This window comes from Periplaneta americana, chromosome 16 (assembly GCF_040183065.1).
Source record: "Periplaneta americana isolate PAMFEO1 chromosome 16, P.americana_PAMFEO1_priV1, whole genome shotgun sequence".
Classification (NCBI taxonomy): domain Eukaryota; kingdom Metazoa; phylum Arthropoda; class Insecta; order Blattodea; family Blattidae; genus Periplaneta; species Periplaneta americana.
Genome location: NC_091132.1, coordinates 163686096 through 163703696, shown reverse-complemented (window position 1 = coordinate 163703696; position 17601 = coordinate 163686096). Strand labels below are relative to the sequence as shown.

General features: G+C 35.7%; 1 protein-coding gene across 2 annotated transcripts; it reads left to right on the top strand.

Annotated features, from left to right (window-relative positions):
* The first annotated feature begins 1593 nt into the window (after positions 1-1593).
* Positions 1594-15693, top strand: LOC138691720 (zinc finger protein 664-like). Of its 2 annotated transcripts, XM_069814017.1 has the most exons (6): positions 1594-1813; positions 2383-2508; positions 3012-3133; positions 6617-6751; positions 11962-12044; positions 13558-15693. In XM_069814017.1, exons 3-6 carry the CDS (start codon positions 3050-3052, stop codon positions 14492-14494), a joined length of 1239 nt encoding a protein of 412 aa, XP_069670118.1. In that variant the 5' UTR covers positions 1594-1813; positions 2383-2508; positions 3012-3049; the 3' UTR covers positions 14495-15693. The 2 variants fall into 2 exon arrangements, with proteins under 2 accessions (XP_069670118.1, XP_069670117.1); XM_069814016.1 differs by lacking the exon at positions 2383-2508.
* The last annotated feature ends 1908 nt before the right edge of the window (positions 15694-17601 follow it).

Below are 17601 nucleotides of genomic sequence, written 5' to 3'. Positions count from 1 at the left end.
CCTTCTGTTAAAATGTTAGTAAAAATGTCTTTAATAATTTTCATTAATTAAATTGCAAATAATCATACCCAGTTAGATTTGAAATTCCAATTTAACACTGAAATTCATAATCATTGTACTAGAAAAAAAATAACAAAGCTGATAACACCAATTTCTACTAAATATGCCATTAAATCAGTATTATATACTGGCTCAAAATGTTACAACTTCTTACAATCGGAAATAAAAACAATATCAAAATTATCTCTGTTCAAAAAAGGAAGTAAAGAATACGCAAGGTATATTTAGGACCACATTAGCGGAGTTTTTATTAATTAAACTTGAATATACAGTTTATGGAAAGAATGTATAGACTAAATTTAGGTTTAAGCTGGCTAACTTCCAATTAAGTTAAGTAGGTGTATATGAATTGTACAAGCAGTATTTAGACTGGACTTAGGTATAAAATCAATAAATTCATATTATTCTACAATCTTATTTAATTCAGTATATATATATATATATATATATATATATATATATATATATATATATATATTCATTGTAATGGCTACTGCTAGAAAAATAATATTTATATGACTGTTCTAGATAGAGCAATAGCTAATTAAGGGCCAATTGAAAATAAATATTTAAGAAAATTGTCCACACCTGTGGAGTAACGGTCAGCGCGTCTGGCTGCGAAACCAGGTGGCCCGGGTTCGAATCCCGGTCGGGGCAAGTTACCTGGTTGAGGTTTTTCCGGGGTTTTCCCTCAACCCAATACGAGCAAATGCTGGGTAACTTTCGGTGCTGGACCCTGGAGATATTTCACCGGCATTATTACCTTGATATCATTCAGACGCTAAATAACCTAGATGTTGATACAGCGTCGTAAAATAACCAAATAAAAAAAATTTAAGAAAATTAAGTACTTATATCACTTTTTTTCTAATGCTTGAAAGTTAGATGAAATGTTCAAGTCTGACATTTTTATTAGCAAATAACTAATTAAACTGTAGAAAGGAAAAAACGCTTATTCCACAATTTGTATTGTAATATTATTATCTCAATAAGATATATTTTTGTTATAATTTTTAAAATTATTATTCCAGTTGTCAGTAGTTTAACATAAATTGGGGACCACTGGCTTTGAACGTTTTAGTATTCTTCGATTCAGAAGGAGAACACTGACTTTGAACGTTTTAGTATTCTTCGATTCAATAATAATTATTTATGCAACTAGTGGGATTTGAGCATCATTGCTGCTCGAATGCGTTTTGCAATAAGGCGCAAGCCGAGTTCTATAATTACATGACAGCGGTAATTATGCTCATCCTACTAGATGCATACAATATTTTATCCGCGTTTATTTAATAATGGGTTTCAGCCGTTCATGATACGATTGTTGACTGACTGTGCTATTATTTAATTCGTACTATTACATCTTATCTGCGCATTATTTAACAATTAAGTGCAAAAAAATCTAGAGGGACGAAAATCTAGTGGGTTTTATATTATATTTTTTTAGTTTTTGTGAGCTTTACGCAAAATTGAGTTGACAGTGTTGACACCTGCTCACGGCATCCTTGATCTCTTTTCTTGCTTTAATCGGGTTATAAGTTACAGCGTTGCTTTCTTTTCACTGTAGTTAAAATAAGTAAATATAGTTTATTAATATTGCTGTAAAGGACGGAAGTCGAATAATTAGTCCCTCCACTTTGTTTCAGAGTGGAAAAAGAAGTGTCCCATAGAAGCATAGTTATGTTCCCTTTGTTTGTTATATTATTACTGAAAGAAGGATACTGAAAATTTATCACTCGACGTTTAAACACAGGTATATGCTTATAAGTTCATATTTTATTATTAAACGAAAGTCATATGTTATTGCTACGTCTTCAAAATGATCATAACCTTTTTAAAGTAAAACATTCCCAAATTCTTATATTAATGCCTCATTCTTTTATGAAATGCATATGCGACTTTCATTCTATTAATATTATTAGGTACTATATATTTGCATTTGAAGAATTCAGAACCATAGTGGGCTACGCCATTTACTAAAACCATAGAAAACAAGGGTTAAAATGAAGTTATTACCATAGGTCATTGGAAACATATAGCAAGTAATATAAAGTATACACATTAAAACTAAATGATATGTCAATCTTCATTAAACTATGGTATTCATTTAACTTCAATCCTTGCTTTCTCCGTTTTTAATAAATGGCGCTTTGTTCACTATAGCTCTGAACCCTTCATTTATTTTTAGTGGATTTCGTCTTCAAGTATTGCCGAATTAGTAGATAACTCGTATTATTGCTCGATAATTATGTGGACAGAGAAATTGTAGGCCTACTTACATAAACTCATTATTATCAATTAGATCCTTTCTTTCTCCTCTAGATAGTGGTATGAGGTATACAGTTTTCGAATTATTGTCTTCACTATATTTATACAAATTATCAAATCTCATCATTCATCAAACTGTGGATTCGTAACCCTACTATGGGAATGGAGCTGGTATAATGCGTAAGTAACTTTTAAGTATGTAATATTTACAACAAAGAAGGGTCTTAGAAGAAAGTGCAGTAACATCAATGTTAATCACCATCAAGTTCGAATTTATTTTGAAGGTAAATTCTGACACGTGAAAAGCTAAATTTTATGCTAAGAAGATGATGTATAAAAGTGGATAATAAGCCTAGTTGAAGCATTATTTTGAAAGTATCATATGTACTACTTGAATTTAGTTCTCACTGATGACAAAATATGAGTGGCATCCTGAAGAAGAGTAGGCCTACTGCTATTCAGTTATGCATGTGAACGCGCACGCATACATTTCGTCTATTGATTCCATAGAGAAATGAGACCTGATTTTTTGCACGAGGAATTTCATAACGACTTATGCGCTATTATAAAGATGTCTTATGTTTCTTTATATAGCATACATTTGTTCAGGACAAGTTCGGAATACAGCAAAATATGTTACAACCGCTCTAAATAAGACTTTTCCAACATCTTACATCTTGCAGATGAATGTCAATCTCTATAAATTCCTCTTTCAATTGAGATGGATGTGATAAAAATGGAACTGGATATCAACCTATTGCCTATGCAGTCAAGTGAAGCAGAAGAGAAGAAGTCCTTATCAGAGGTAAATTGAAAGTGACTTGTAAACTGTAATACCATAGTCTAATATATACAGTCACGAAGCTCAATATGTAATAAATATGCATCCATAGATAGTTGCTAACCACTAGAATCGCTAATATCGCCTCATTACAGACAATGCGAAATAGTACCGGCACAGTCTATTGTTCCTAACATGCTCTAACTCAAGCTTCGTGACTGTATATGCTAGACTGTGGTAACACATTAACTATACATGTTTAAATATATAGTTAGCGGACTGACGTAGCTGATACTAACAAATGTCAAGGCAACAGTTTTCATTCTTGTATTAGTACACATAAAATTTTGAGAATTTGCCAAATTTGCTGGTTTAAACTGTGTTGTAATAAGCTTTAAACGAAATATTCTCTTATAAACTATGCTATTTGGTAACCTGTTCTATAGACATCTATTTTAATGAATATATGATCCGTTGAGAAGACAAAAGAAAAACGTAACATGATAACTGTTGCAATTTATTTTCCAATAATGTGTAAATGTATTCCAGAAAGATAGAAGTTTTGTCCAAGTTAGACCTCAATGTGCCATCATTGCATCTACAATACTTTTCATGTCGTAAGGTTTACAGTATATCTATCATGTGAGTTGTAACATGTCAGTGGTAGATTTATTGCAAAAGCTGAGACAATCTTGGTTTATTAATACTCAATATCCCTAGGTTGCTGTACATACAAAACCTCAAACAAAGAAATTGTTTGGTGTCAGATCTTGAGAATTTTGACGTCATGTAATTGGCCACCTTGACCTCACCGCTTGAAGTTGAATGTTATTCACGAGTTTATTTTCCTCGATGAGTTGATGCCTAATTCTGCTGGACCTCCATGCCCATGTTGTTTTTCTGTAACAGCTGTGGAATGAGACACAAATATGATGTGTTTCATAATACCTGACCATGTTGCTTGCAGTAGAGATAAATTCGGAATGTCATCCGTTTTTGGTATTTTGTACGATTTAATAGGTACGTAATATTGATAAACGTATTTTGTTTACGAGAATGACGTGGTTTTCACACGATATATTTTAATATTGTACTTGGTTATGTTTTGGTAGTGAGGTTACGAAATGTAACTGTTGTAGTGGGACGCCAATTTGGTGTTGGGAATATTGTTGTTGTTGTTATTATTATTATTATTATTATTATTATTATTATTATTATTATTATTATTATTATTATGTGACGTGCGTATATGGGGTAGGTATCAGATGATTTCGTATCTTATTGGGTGATATTACTCTACGTACCTTTTAAGCTTTCGTCATTTCGCTGACGTCTTATGTAATTACGTTTTTTGCTATTGTATTTTCGTTACGTAGAGCTGTGTACAGGGATTGACTTTTGTGTTTCTAATGGTGGAACGTGTCAGTAGGGATGGAATGTGATGACGTCAGTTGTTGTCATTGGGCGTTGCAGATGTGGTAACATTTAGAAAGCTAAATTATTTAATCCTTCTTCGCATATGTGGTCTTCTATAATTACGTTGATTCGTGTTGTCTTGTCTGTTGGTCACGTATACTTGTATAAAGAATGCTAAGTTATTTTATAGAACGGATACCCAGTGGATGTGTGCATTTCTGTAAGATTAGAGCCCGGTTTAGTTTGTGTGTGTGTATTAATATAAAATTAGGGACGAATTAAGGTGTGTGTATTAATTGAAAATTAGGGGCTAATTAAGGGTTTACATTCGTATATTCGTTATTTTCTAGGACGGATAGCTAGCGATTGTGTGCATTTCTCTAAGGTTAGAGTCCAGTTTAGGTTTGTGTGTGTATTAATCTAAAATTAGGTGCTAATTAAGGATGTACATTACTATGTGCGAATATATCAATAGGAGAATAGTGGGATATCACAGTCTAGTATATATAGTCACGAAGCTCAATATGTAGTAAATACGCATCCATAGATTGTTGCTAACCACTAGGATCGCTACTATCGCCTCATTACAGACAATAAGAAATAGTACCGGCACAGTCTATTGTTTCTAGTATCCTCAATAACTCTGGCTTCGTGACTGTATATAGGCTACGTTGTTATTTAGCGAGTGGTGTTTGAATTTACTGCAGGAAAATGACGTTAAGTTTTCGGTATGTGGGGGTTTCCTTGTCAGTGTTATTATTTACAATTGTCTGTTTTGTGATGATTTTCGTGGTTTGTACGGTAGCGGATATTGGCATTGTGTATTATGCGGTGGAAAGCAATGTCGCTCTTCTTAAGATATGACGTAATGCGAGATGTAGCCTACTATATGACATGTCGTTGGAGTTTTACGATTGGGTTTATCTCTTGTATAAGTTTCGAGCGTCTGATTCGTGAGTGTTCGTGTAGCCTAATTGTTAAGACTGTGGATCATAGGGATCATAGAAGTAAAGAATCGTGGTTCGAGTCTCGCCTCTGGCCAGGTAAGTTCAGTTGTGTTGAGGAAAATGATATAATGTAGATATAAAATTAGATAGTAGAAATAAAGTAGCGAAGTGCGGAGAAAGACCAAGAAGAATAAAAGTGTAGAAGAGTGTAGGCCTATAATGTGTGTTCTTTTCATTTTCTTTTTTGCACCATTTTGCCACTGCCTCTGTACGGAACGTTGCTTACGAGATTCCCTATATACAAGCTGACGCATAACACGATCAAGAGTGGGTCTCTGAGATTCATGATAATTTCTGCCGCCACCATAATCCATTAGCTTATAATAGTAATGGGGTAAATACCCTTAGGGTATTAAGTAAGCTGACCCGAACTATACAATGGAGCAAGGTGCAAAGAAAAGTAGGCTATGTGTGTATGTATCAAAGATAAAGTTAATGTTAAAAACATCGAGGGCGGTAAAAGAGAGCTGATGTTTCCCGTGAATTTAGTTTGCTCAAGGAAGAATTTGAGAATTATTTATGAATGCAGTATTGAGCAGAAAAAAAATATAGAGAATTGTTCAACCCACGTTCTTGATTGTGAGTAGGTGTATATTTCAATTGCTGTTTCTGGAATCCTGTAAAATAGTTTAATTTTCAAAATAAAAAAAATTATAAAATAGAAAAACTATGTAAAGTTTTAGAAAGCTGTAGTAATCTGGACCTATATAAAATTAGACATTATAATTGAGCGCCAATAACACGCGGTGGAACTTTTTTAGTCAAAATGTACTTTATAAATTTACTTTTGGGGCAATGCTAAGTACCAAAATGAAATATCCAAATTGAATAAGAAACATTACAATCGCTCTATTGAAAATGAAGTGGACTCCAGGACAGATCTGGCTCTACTTTTTCCACCTTTTCTCTGTTTTTAAGATTTATTATCCATTTTTTCTCCAATTATTTCTATAATTTCTCTTGTGTGTTGCAAGTAGTATTGAAGCACTGGTATTCAGGCCCAGAGTGCAACCTGTAACATTTGTGATCAGCTCCTGACACATTGTAATATATTACTCATTCATTATATCTCTTTGTTCTGCAGGAAGGGAATTTATTGGATCTTCCCATGACTAGAATTAAGGAGGAATGCGTGGACGACACCTACATCCACACAGAGATAAAATTTGAAGAAATGACATTGCCGAATGATTTTCCCATAGTGAAATGTGAAGCCGAGGTGAGTGGAGCTCATTGGGTGTGCTGGCTCTCCTTTCCAATGTTTAACTTGTATTGCGTTCGTCACAGAAACCTTGTCTGTACAGCTGTGGTGACAAACTAATTTTGGTTTACAGTGGAGACTGAGTAAAATTACCTGCATGCTATTTATTGCTTATTTCTTTGTTACTTACTTACAAATGGGTTTTAAGGAACCCACAGGTTCATTGCCGCCCTCACATAAGCCCATCATTGGTCCCTGTCCTGTGCAAGATTAAGTCACTTTCTATCATCATATCCCACCTCCCTCAAATCCATTTTAATATTATCCTCCCATCTACGTCTCGGCCTCTCCAAAGGTCTTTTTCCCTTCAGTGTCCCAACTAACACTCTATATACATTTCTGGAATTGCCCATGTCAGGTAAAGAATAAAATGCGAGCAGTTCTGCGTTGTGTAACTTTCTCCATTCTCCTGTAACTTCATTCCTTTTAGCCCCAAATATTTTCCCAAGAACCTTATTCTTAAACATCCTTAATCTCTGTTCCTCTCTCAAAGTGAGAGTCCAAGTTTCACAACCATACAGAACAACCGGTAATAGGCTATAACTGTTTTATAAATTCTAACTTTCAGCTTTTTTGACAGCAGACTAGATGACAAAAGCATCTCAACCGAATAATAACACGCATTTCCCATATTTATTGTGCGTTTAATTTTTTCTCGAGTGTCATTTATATTGTTTCTGTTGTTCCAAAATATTTGAATTTTTTCACCTCTTCGAAGGATAAATCTCCAATTTTTATAGTTCCATTTCGTACAATATTCTGCTCACGAGACATAATCATATACTTTGTGCTTATTTCTTTGTTGCTCAAATTAAATTTAAAGTGTGATGTGGTTGTCTTGTTTAACTTTTGAAAAAAATTCTTTCAGTGAAATACAGTTATTTTTGGCAAGGTATGAGAGCTTGCTATATAGAATGAAGCGATATTCAAGACGGTAATATTATACCATCTTGAATATCGCTTAATGGTTGATGTTATCTATATACTTTTTCCACAAAACTAAACGCTAGATTTAGGCTTACACATTTAACACACACAATGTTGTAAGAATTATAGGAAGGTTTGTTTTCATCACGATCGTTATTTATGATACAAATGCTGAAAGTGGCATTTTATTCCGTAAGTGTGTATGTTTGCTGAGTCCTTATAGGTCAGTTTTTGTCAGATGCGTTCCAATTCACTGTGGGCTAAAGCAAAGAGATGCACTATCACCTTTACTTTTTAACTTTGCTGTAGTGTATGCCAGTAGGAAAGTCCAGGATAACAGAGAGGGTTTGGAATTGAACGGGTTACATCAGCTGCTTGTCTGTGCGGATGAAGTGAATATGTTACGAGAAAATCCACAATTGATTAGGGAAAATACGGAAATTTTACTTGCAGCAAGTAAATAGCTAGGTTTGGAAGTAAATCCCGAAAAGACAAAGTATATGATTATGTCTCGTGACGAGAATATTGTGCGAAATGGAAATATAAAAATTGGAAATTTATCTTTTGAAGAGGTGGAGAAATTCAAATACCTGGGAGCAACAGTAACAAATATGAATGACACTCGGGAGGAAATTAAACACAGAATAAATATGGGAAATGCCTGTTATTATTCGGCTGAGAAGTTTTTATCATCCAGTCTGCTGTCAAAAAATCTGAAAGTTAGAATTTGCAAAATAGTTATATTACCGGTTGTTCTTTATGGTTGTGAATCTTGGACTCTCACTTTGAGAGAGGAACATAGGTTAAGGGTGTTTGAGTATAAGGTGCTTAGGAAAATATTTGTGGCCAAAAGGGATGAAGTTACAGGAGAATGGAGAAAGTTACACAACACAGAACTGCACGCATTGTATTCTTCACCTGACATAATTAGGAATATTAAATCCAGACGTTTGAGATGGGCAGGGTATGTAGCACGTGTCGGCGAATCCAGAAATTGATATAGAGTGTTAGTTGGGAGGCCTGAGAGAAAAATACCTTTGGGAAAGCCAAGACGTAGATGGGAGGATAATATTAAAATGGATTTGAGGGAGGTGGGATATGATGGTAGAGACTGGATTAATCTTGCTCAGGATAGGGGCCAATGTCGGGCTTATGTGAGGGCGGCAATGAACCTCCAGGTTCCTTAAAAGCTAGTAAGTAAGGAAGTAAGTGTGTATGTTTGCGAAATGAGTCAACAGGTCGAGTGTAGCAACCTAATGAAGAAAATGCATATAAACACTTTTAACATGTATCACAACTGTCTTTTAGACAGCTTTGAAGAACAGTATAGTCCACTCAGGTTTCGTATCATAGCAAACATATCGCATTCGGCTTTGACTATTAATATGTTGAGTTTGGAATCGATTTTAAGAACCCCAAATTCTCCTCCCTGTAGTTATCAACGGAAACTCTAAATTAAATCTGTTTACGTCAACAGTGTCTTTGCATGGACATAAAATCTTTCCCTCTAGATGTGAGTTGCAGGCCTGTGGGCAAGACGAAAATGTTTTATTTTTATATTTTGGATTCATGGAAATAATAATGAAGATATGTATATATGCACAGGCGGCCGGGTAGCTCAGTTGGTAGAGCAGCTGGCTACGGACTGGAAGGTCCGGGGTTCGATCCCAAGTGATGACAGGATTTTTTCTCGTTGCCAAACTTTCAGAACGGCCCTGGGGTTCATTCAGCCTCCTATAAAATTGAGTACTGGGTCTTTCCCGGGGGTAAAAGGCGGTCATAGCGTGGTGCCGACCACACCACCTCATTCTAGTGCCGAGGTCATGGAAAGCATGGGGCTCTACCTCCATGCCCCCCAAGTGCCTTCATGGCATGTTACGGGGATACCTTTACCGTTACTTTTTTATGTATATATATGCACAGACGAAGCCCATGTATTAAGCGGTGGATGTTTTCCATACAAAAATAATGTTGATGGTATATGAAGGTGAGCGAGACTGTCTTCCGAAATTTTCTCAGACTGAATTTACTATCGAATGTGAAACTGTTGGTACATATGCCTGCTGCTTTGGTATGGAATCCGATATGACCACTATTCAGATAGTGATGCGTACCTGACAGACGAAAGTTGAATCAATGTTCGGCAGTTGGTTGGTACGAGACGATTAGAACGTTGAAGAAAATAGTACTTTATGCAACGAGCCTATAATGGTAGTAATTAAGACGCAAGTATGTTTGTTTATTTTTTTTATTTTATTGGGTTATTTTACGACGCTGTATCAACATCTAGGTTATTTAGCGTCTGAATGATATGAAGGTGATAATGCCAGTGAAATGAGTCCGGGGTCCAGCACCGAAAGTTACCCAGCATTTGCTCGTAATGGGTTGAGGGAAAACCCCGGAAAAAACCTCAACCAGGTAACTTGACCTGACCGGGATTCGAACCCGGGCTACCTGGTTTCGCGGGCAGACGCGCTGACCGTTACTCCACAGGTGTGGACATGTTTGTTTATGAAACGAGCGCAAGCAAGTTGCATAATTTTCATACGAGCGTCTTAATTACCATTATAGGCAAGTTTCATACGACTTTTTATGCTCGGCCATATTTCTAACTTCATATTATTAAAAAATATTCATATTATGGTTATGTAAGTGAGTGGCGAACTGACCTGAATTGTGAGATGCGCGCAGACGCGAAAGTATTGATTTTTCCGAGGCCGAATGTCATTGACTTCGATATAACATAGAGAATAAGATGAAGATTAGTCTTTATATAACCTGGAAATTGATTTAGAATTGAAAAACGAGATGGAAATTGAATTTATTTGAATACTATTTACAATTAACGCTAATTATTATAGTGACAGAACATAACCTTCTGCGTCAGTATTGGATATCCAGCTTCCGTGACTTTTCGCTAATTGTCTTTCGATTGCATATCCGAGAATAATCGATACTTGCGGTTTTATAATGGTATAAAGGTGATTTGTCATTGGCTGAACACCTGAACTTTAATGAATAGGTGTACTTTAATGAGGTGCATTAAAGGGCTACTACCAAATGTATAATTACTACATTTCGGCATGGTCGAGCATAAAGAAATGATGAGCACAACTCGGTGTTCATTTCAAAGTGTGTCATGACGTCACTGTTGTTGGGTCACCGATTTGAAGCGTGTTTCAGCTTATATGTTAGAGAAGTTGCCTATTATTTAAGGCGTTCTTCAATCTGAACATGAGAACGTGTACGGTATAACTTGAACGTCGTAGCAACAGATGGCGGCCTGTACGGTCTGTGTGCTACCATAACCTCTTTCGAACTGTGTTTTGCGCCGGCAAGTCATACGCAGGGTATTTGTTATCATCGGTTGCGTACGGTAACATTCCACAACACAGATCAAATGCTCCGTGTCCATGTTGACCGTCGAAGTTAATGTCAACAAATACGTAAGTAATCGTCTTAACCCTCTCCCCATATCCCGACAGTACGTATTTCCAAACAGTTCGCATTCCTGCCACTACCGGCGTTACCGTACGTATCGGCACGTACTCTTAAGAATGAACGCCGTACTTGCTAGCCAACTTCTCTGCCTCTTAGATTATACACCTGAGCTGCGGAAGTGTAGGAAGATTGAATTCTCTAGGCTCATCAGCTAGCCACATGACGGCATACAGCGAGCCAAGACACATTTTGAACTGAACACCCAGTAGAAGTTCCGTGAACAATGATAGCTGAATAGAATGAGTTTTGTTGAATTGATTACGTAGTGGATTACTATAAGTGCGTTATTCTTATAATGAAGAAATTTTAATGCATTGTAGTTGATGAATCAAAGCTTTTACACACAAAAGAAGTAAATAGTTGATACAGCGTCGTTAAATAACGAAGTAAAAAATAATCATCATCTTCTAAGAAGATATGGGCTATGTGGCCCAGTACTGTATCGTATTTTCTCTCCACTGTTTCATTGGATACCCTATTTACCTGTTTCCCAGAGAATTGTGTCTCTCAACAGTGTTCCTAGTCTTCAACTCTACTTTTTCAGGTATCCTGATAAAATTGTAGAAGTACTCGTAGTAAATTTTTTGTGACTAATTCCTTAAGCACTTCTTCATATTTTATATGTTCCCATTTTTAGAGCATTCTGTTGGCCTCATGTTACATTTGTAGATTCACCTTGTGTTTCTTTTTACACCAGAAACGGTACCATTTCTTTGTTATACCGCTATTTGCTGTTTCAGGAAGAGTCATTTGTCGTGTCTACAATAAAAGAGGAGTCTATGCTGGAAGTATCGACAGAGGAATCTGAAATCTTATCTGAGAGGTGAGTGTGGGTGTACATGTTCATTCTTAGCCTGTTTCGCTGGTTCAAGTAAATGATGACGTAGAGCATTAATCTTACGTGTTACATGACGTATAGCAAGATAACTGCGAGATCTCCTGTAATTCTCGACCACGGCTTGTCTGATGTGGTAGCATTGGTCATGAAATATAGAAGTGCAGATGTATTGTAGGAGACAAAACAAGTGCAGTGAATAAACCTTGAAAATCGTTTTTAGCAACATGCAAATATTCGAAATTTAGATTTTAATTTATTATTTTCAAGAGGTTTGATCCTTGTTCACTGCTTTAGATTGGAAAGAATTTCCATATAAATATTATAATACGAGTTTAGACTTGGTGTAGAGGGCGTTTTATTCGCACGTTGTTTGCAATCGTTTTACTTAAATTTTATTTCATAGTATGATGATCTGATTTCTAATTTTCCAGGTATAAAATTTCAATGCATTTTAGACGATTGGAGTTTTTTGCCAATTATTGTATGCGAGATGCATACAGTAGAGCATCGATTATCTGAAACAATTCGGGACAGATGGTGTTCGGCTAATTGATTTTTCGGGTAACCGATAATTTACGAATACAAATTTTGCCAGTGATATAGAAGCAGTATGAAACAAAGAAACACTGATATTAAACAAAGAGTATATATTTTGTATCATACGTCTTATAAAATAACACAGAAAACTGACTAGCCTATTTTGACAATTTAATTTACAATTCATTTTTGAATGGTCAGCTAAGCCCTTATTAATGCTATGTATTAATTAATTTAAATATTTTTATTCAATCTTATGGCTTAACATATAATATAAAACAAATTTATTCAATATTTTATATATTTACATCATATTGTGTCATCATACAAACATTTTCGCCCTCATGGGTCATCTTCAGGTACGAAGTGTTTACAATATCAATCTAAAATCAATTAAAATAAGAATAAAATAATCAAACATGAGGCCAGATTATTTTAATTGATTTTAGATTGATATTGTAAACACTTCCTACCTGAAGATGCCCCATGAGTGCGAAAAGTTTGTATGATGACACAATACCATGTAAATATGTAAAATATTGAATTAATTTGGTTTATATTATATAGTGTTAAGCCATAAGATTGAATAAAAATATTTAAATTCATTGATACATAGCACTAGTTTGACACGTTCAAAACAGCCATAAAATTAGGCTTACAGTTTTAGGAAAAGAAGTCCAAACTTTTTGATTCAGAGTTGAGACTCGTTTTCTTGCCACTAAATCTGGCAAACAGCGCTAGCGAAACTTCTACATGGCGCACACACAAATTCAAATTTTCCGACTGGAATGCTTTGGTTAACCGATGTTTCAGTTGATCGGTATTCGGATAATCGATGATCTACTGTATACATCAGTTTGTAAAGCAGGAATTTACTGTATTGCACCATGTCTTGTAATTTTGATTATTTTTTATCTCTGGACATTCGCAACTTTCACAAATGGGATCTTCTTCATTTCAGCATATTCTACACTGATGGGATTCAAGAAGCGCAGAAGAAACACACAACTCCGGAAAATTGTGTCGCCTCCGTGAACCCTTGTTCCATAAGTGCGCTTGAATCAGAGATTTACGACCACATGAGTGGAACAAAGAAGAATTTGCTGACACAGTCTGGCCGTCATACTGACAAATCGACGTCCAAATGCGATACCTATGTAGAATGTTTATCGAAATCTGAAGATCTCGAAACCCGTGTACGTACTGCCGAAAAGCTACTTAAATGTGATACATGTGGTAAATGCTACAAATGTCTTTGCAATCTGGAGACACACATACGCACGCACATTGGCGAAAATTCATTCAAGTGCGACAGTTGTGGAAAATGTTTCTCACAATCACGGAGTCTCAAAACCCATGACTGTTTGCTAATTGGTAAAAAGCGATTCAAATGTGATACCTGCGGAAAATGTTTTAAAGCTCTTTGCAATTTAAGTATTCATATACGCACGCATACTGGTGAAAAGCCATTCAAATGCGATACATGTGGGATACGTTTTGCACAATCGGGAAATCTCAGTACACATCTACGCTCTCACACCGGCGAAAAACCTTTCAAATGTGATACATGTGGGAAAGTGTTCAGAGTGTTGTGGTCTCTTAGAAAACACACACGCACTCACACTGGTGAAAAGCCTTTTACGTGCGATTATTGTGGAAAAAAATTTTCAGAATCGGGACATCTTAGAACTCACAGACGTTCTCACACGGGCGAGAAGCCGTTCAGATGCGACAGTTGTGGGAAATGCTTCTCCCATTCATGTACTCGAAAAGTTCATATGCGCACTCATACTGGGGAAAAGCCATACAAATGTTCCATATGTTTGAAATGTTTTTCAGAGTTAGGATCTTTCAAAAGACATAGATGCAAGCACAAAGACCAAAAGACACATAAATGAGATACAAGTGATTAACTTTTCATGAGTTCTCTTGGAACACGTATGCACGTACTTGCGACAGGCCGTTCAAATCTGTTAGGTATCGGAAGCATTTCTCAGAATCAGGCTCCCTCAGAACTTATGAATTTACGCATTTTGGCAAAAAAATCCTTTCCCATTCGATATCTGTGGTGAATGTTTCTAATTATCAAGCTCTTTGAGAAGTCATCTACGTACTCATCTTGACGAAACTCCATTCAAATGCCATGCCTTCTAGAATTCGGAATATTCTGTACCCATATGCTTACGCACCCGAGTGAAATGTCACTCAAATTCTATAACTGAGATAATATTCTCAACTTTTAAACTTCTCAGACGCCATGTACTAACGTGCACGAGTGAAAAAGTGTTCCAGTGCGATATCTGTAGGAAAAGTATCAAATTCTGGACACTTGAGAGCTGATTTATCAACATACAATGGCGAAAAGCTATTCAAATATGTTACCTGTGCAAGAAGTTTCTCAAACATGGGAAAAGTTAGAACCGGTTTATATACACACAGAGAGAAATGTTTCTCAAATTGAATACCTGTGGGAAAGTTTCTTTTAATTCAGGACGTAATGGAAACATATACGTACGCACAATGGTGAGAACCAATTCAAAATTGATATCTGGGGTAAAAATTTGTCACAGTGGAAATTTCAATCCAAATATACAGGCAAACTATCGAAAAGTCGTTAAAATACCATGCTTTTCTTTCTTTCGTTTACTGATATTTTTTGTAGGAAATACAAACATAAATATTTCTATGTATAGGACGATCAAAATATAGCAAACATTGTTTATTTTTCTTAACAGAAAGAGACGCATTGAGGAGAACGTCTATAATAATCCATTACAATTAATTTAGGAAATGTTTCATTTGGTTTTTTGTAAAAGTGATACCTGTGAACTGGCAATTGCATCTGTATTATCTTCTAGTGGTGTCAGCATGGACTGAACATATACAATGTTTGATCGGGAAATTATATATATTTATATGTAATAAATATGATTGGTTATATTTCCATAGTACTTGTGGTGTTTTGTAACGTGTGTGAAATTAGTTTGAAAATGATCTTGAAGCTCCTAAAAATAGAAGAACAGGTAGTATTTTCATATCAGTACTCTTTAGAAACTGTAGAAATCTACTGGAAGAAGCAGTCGACTAATTGAATCGTAATTACTTCTTGTACCGTAAACTGGGTTAAAGAGGATCACGTGTGGTAAAGTGAATCATAAGTGTATTGCTTAGATAAGTCAGTGCCACATGGATCACACATGCAAAGAAAACCTTTCTTCTATAAATGCCACTAAAAATAGTTTTCTTTGCATGTGTGATCCTTGTGGCGCTGACTTATCTAACAATACACATATTATCCACTTTACCACATGTGATCCTCTTTACCCCAGTTTACGATACTAATTACAGGCAATTTATGTACAAAGGATATTTAACATCAGCTTTATGTGATAATTTTGCATAAAAAGATAATTCATATCCACCGTTATTTACATAACACTACAGAAAACCTTGTTAAAACGTACCCTCTATAAAAAAGGAAACCTGGACAATCGAAAAATAAATTTGAAAATGGAATGATTTCCTATGTAAAATAATAGTTTAAAACGGAAAACTGCCTAATGCGAAAACGGAATCATTTTTGGGCACCATTTAGGTAAAAAGAAACCTGACTGAAACGGATACCATAATTTTAAGCGTAACCATTGCTAAATTATTTCAAACCATTTTTCATTTTGCGATAATACTGTACGAAGCATGGCATAATTTTTTGTGTGACTGTACATGCAATGAATGATCTGGAAGACTATCGCTATTCTTTGTCAGGCGTTGGGGTGAAGCTTCTGTGCTTATTGTCAAGGACCCGGGCAGGTTACTGACCTCGTGTACCGTTACTTCTTCCAACCCTCTTGCATTTTGTTCATTTATTCTCAGTTTTGTGCTAAGAAGCCAATACAGTGATAAAGGACAGTGCTAGTGGAATAAAACTGCGAATAATTGTAGTGTAGTGTCGATTTAGTTTCACATTTCCGTTTATTTATTCTGAGTTTTATGTTAATATGCCAATACAGTGTTAAATAAGAGTGCGAATAAAGTAAAACTGTGCGATTTAATAAAAAAGCTTAGATGATCAGGTCTACCGTGGAAGAGTGCCTCCATTCTTTTAATGGAGCAATAAAAACGTCAAGGTCGTAGAGTCATACTGTTTTTAGCCATTGCTACCTGCCATCTAAGGATTGTTTTGTCTAAAGTGAAGTTAATCTATTTTCCACAAAACACAACTTCAGTTACACAACCGAACGCACTTTACGCTCTGAATTGATGCAGGACGCGAAGGAAATCGTACAACGTTCCCTTCAAAAGAAAGTTGCGGCAATATACTTTAAAATAAATGTGGGGGCCAAGAAACTAGGGCGCAGAGAGGGAGAGAGAGAGAGAGGCTGCTATTACGTAAGTTAATAATTATGAAAATGAAATTCACTTTGCATGTACTGTAGTAACTTTTATTTCAAATTATTTCTTCACTGTGCTCTTCCTAAGTGAGCATATTGCAGTAGTCTATTTTTAGTTTTACCAAAACTCAACCCTTTGTAAAACGAAACCCTGTGAAAACGGAAAACAATTCTGGAACGATCGCGTTTCGTTTTAAGAGAGGTTTTACCACAGTCTAGTATATATAGTCACGAAGCTTGAGTTGTGAGGGTGCTAGAAACAATAGACTCTTTCGCATTGTCTGTAATGAGTCGATATTAGCGGTCCAGGACCAGGTATCGAACCCTGGACCTGGAAGCCAGATTCGCATAATAAACGTGCATGACCTTAAACATTAAACCACAATTTAAAGTCATACAGTGGTATGTACTCTGTTGGGTCTTTGATGGTTGTCAATCTACTTGAGGTATGTGGACAAAAGGAAGAATTGTACTGTGGTCGTATATCATTCCTGGATAGCTCAGTGGTAGAGCACTGACGCGCTAGTTCAATACCCGGTCCCGGAACAATTTTTAACTTTAGCATTATTTTAAAATATTGCGTCTATTAACATTTAGTGGTATTTAAAAGCAAT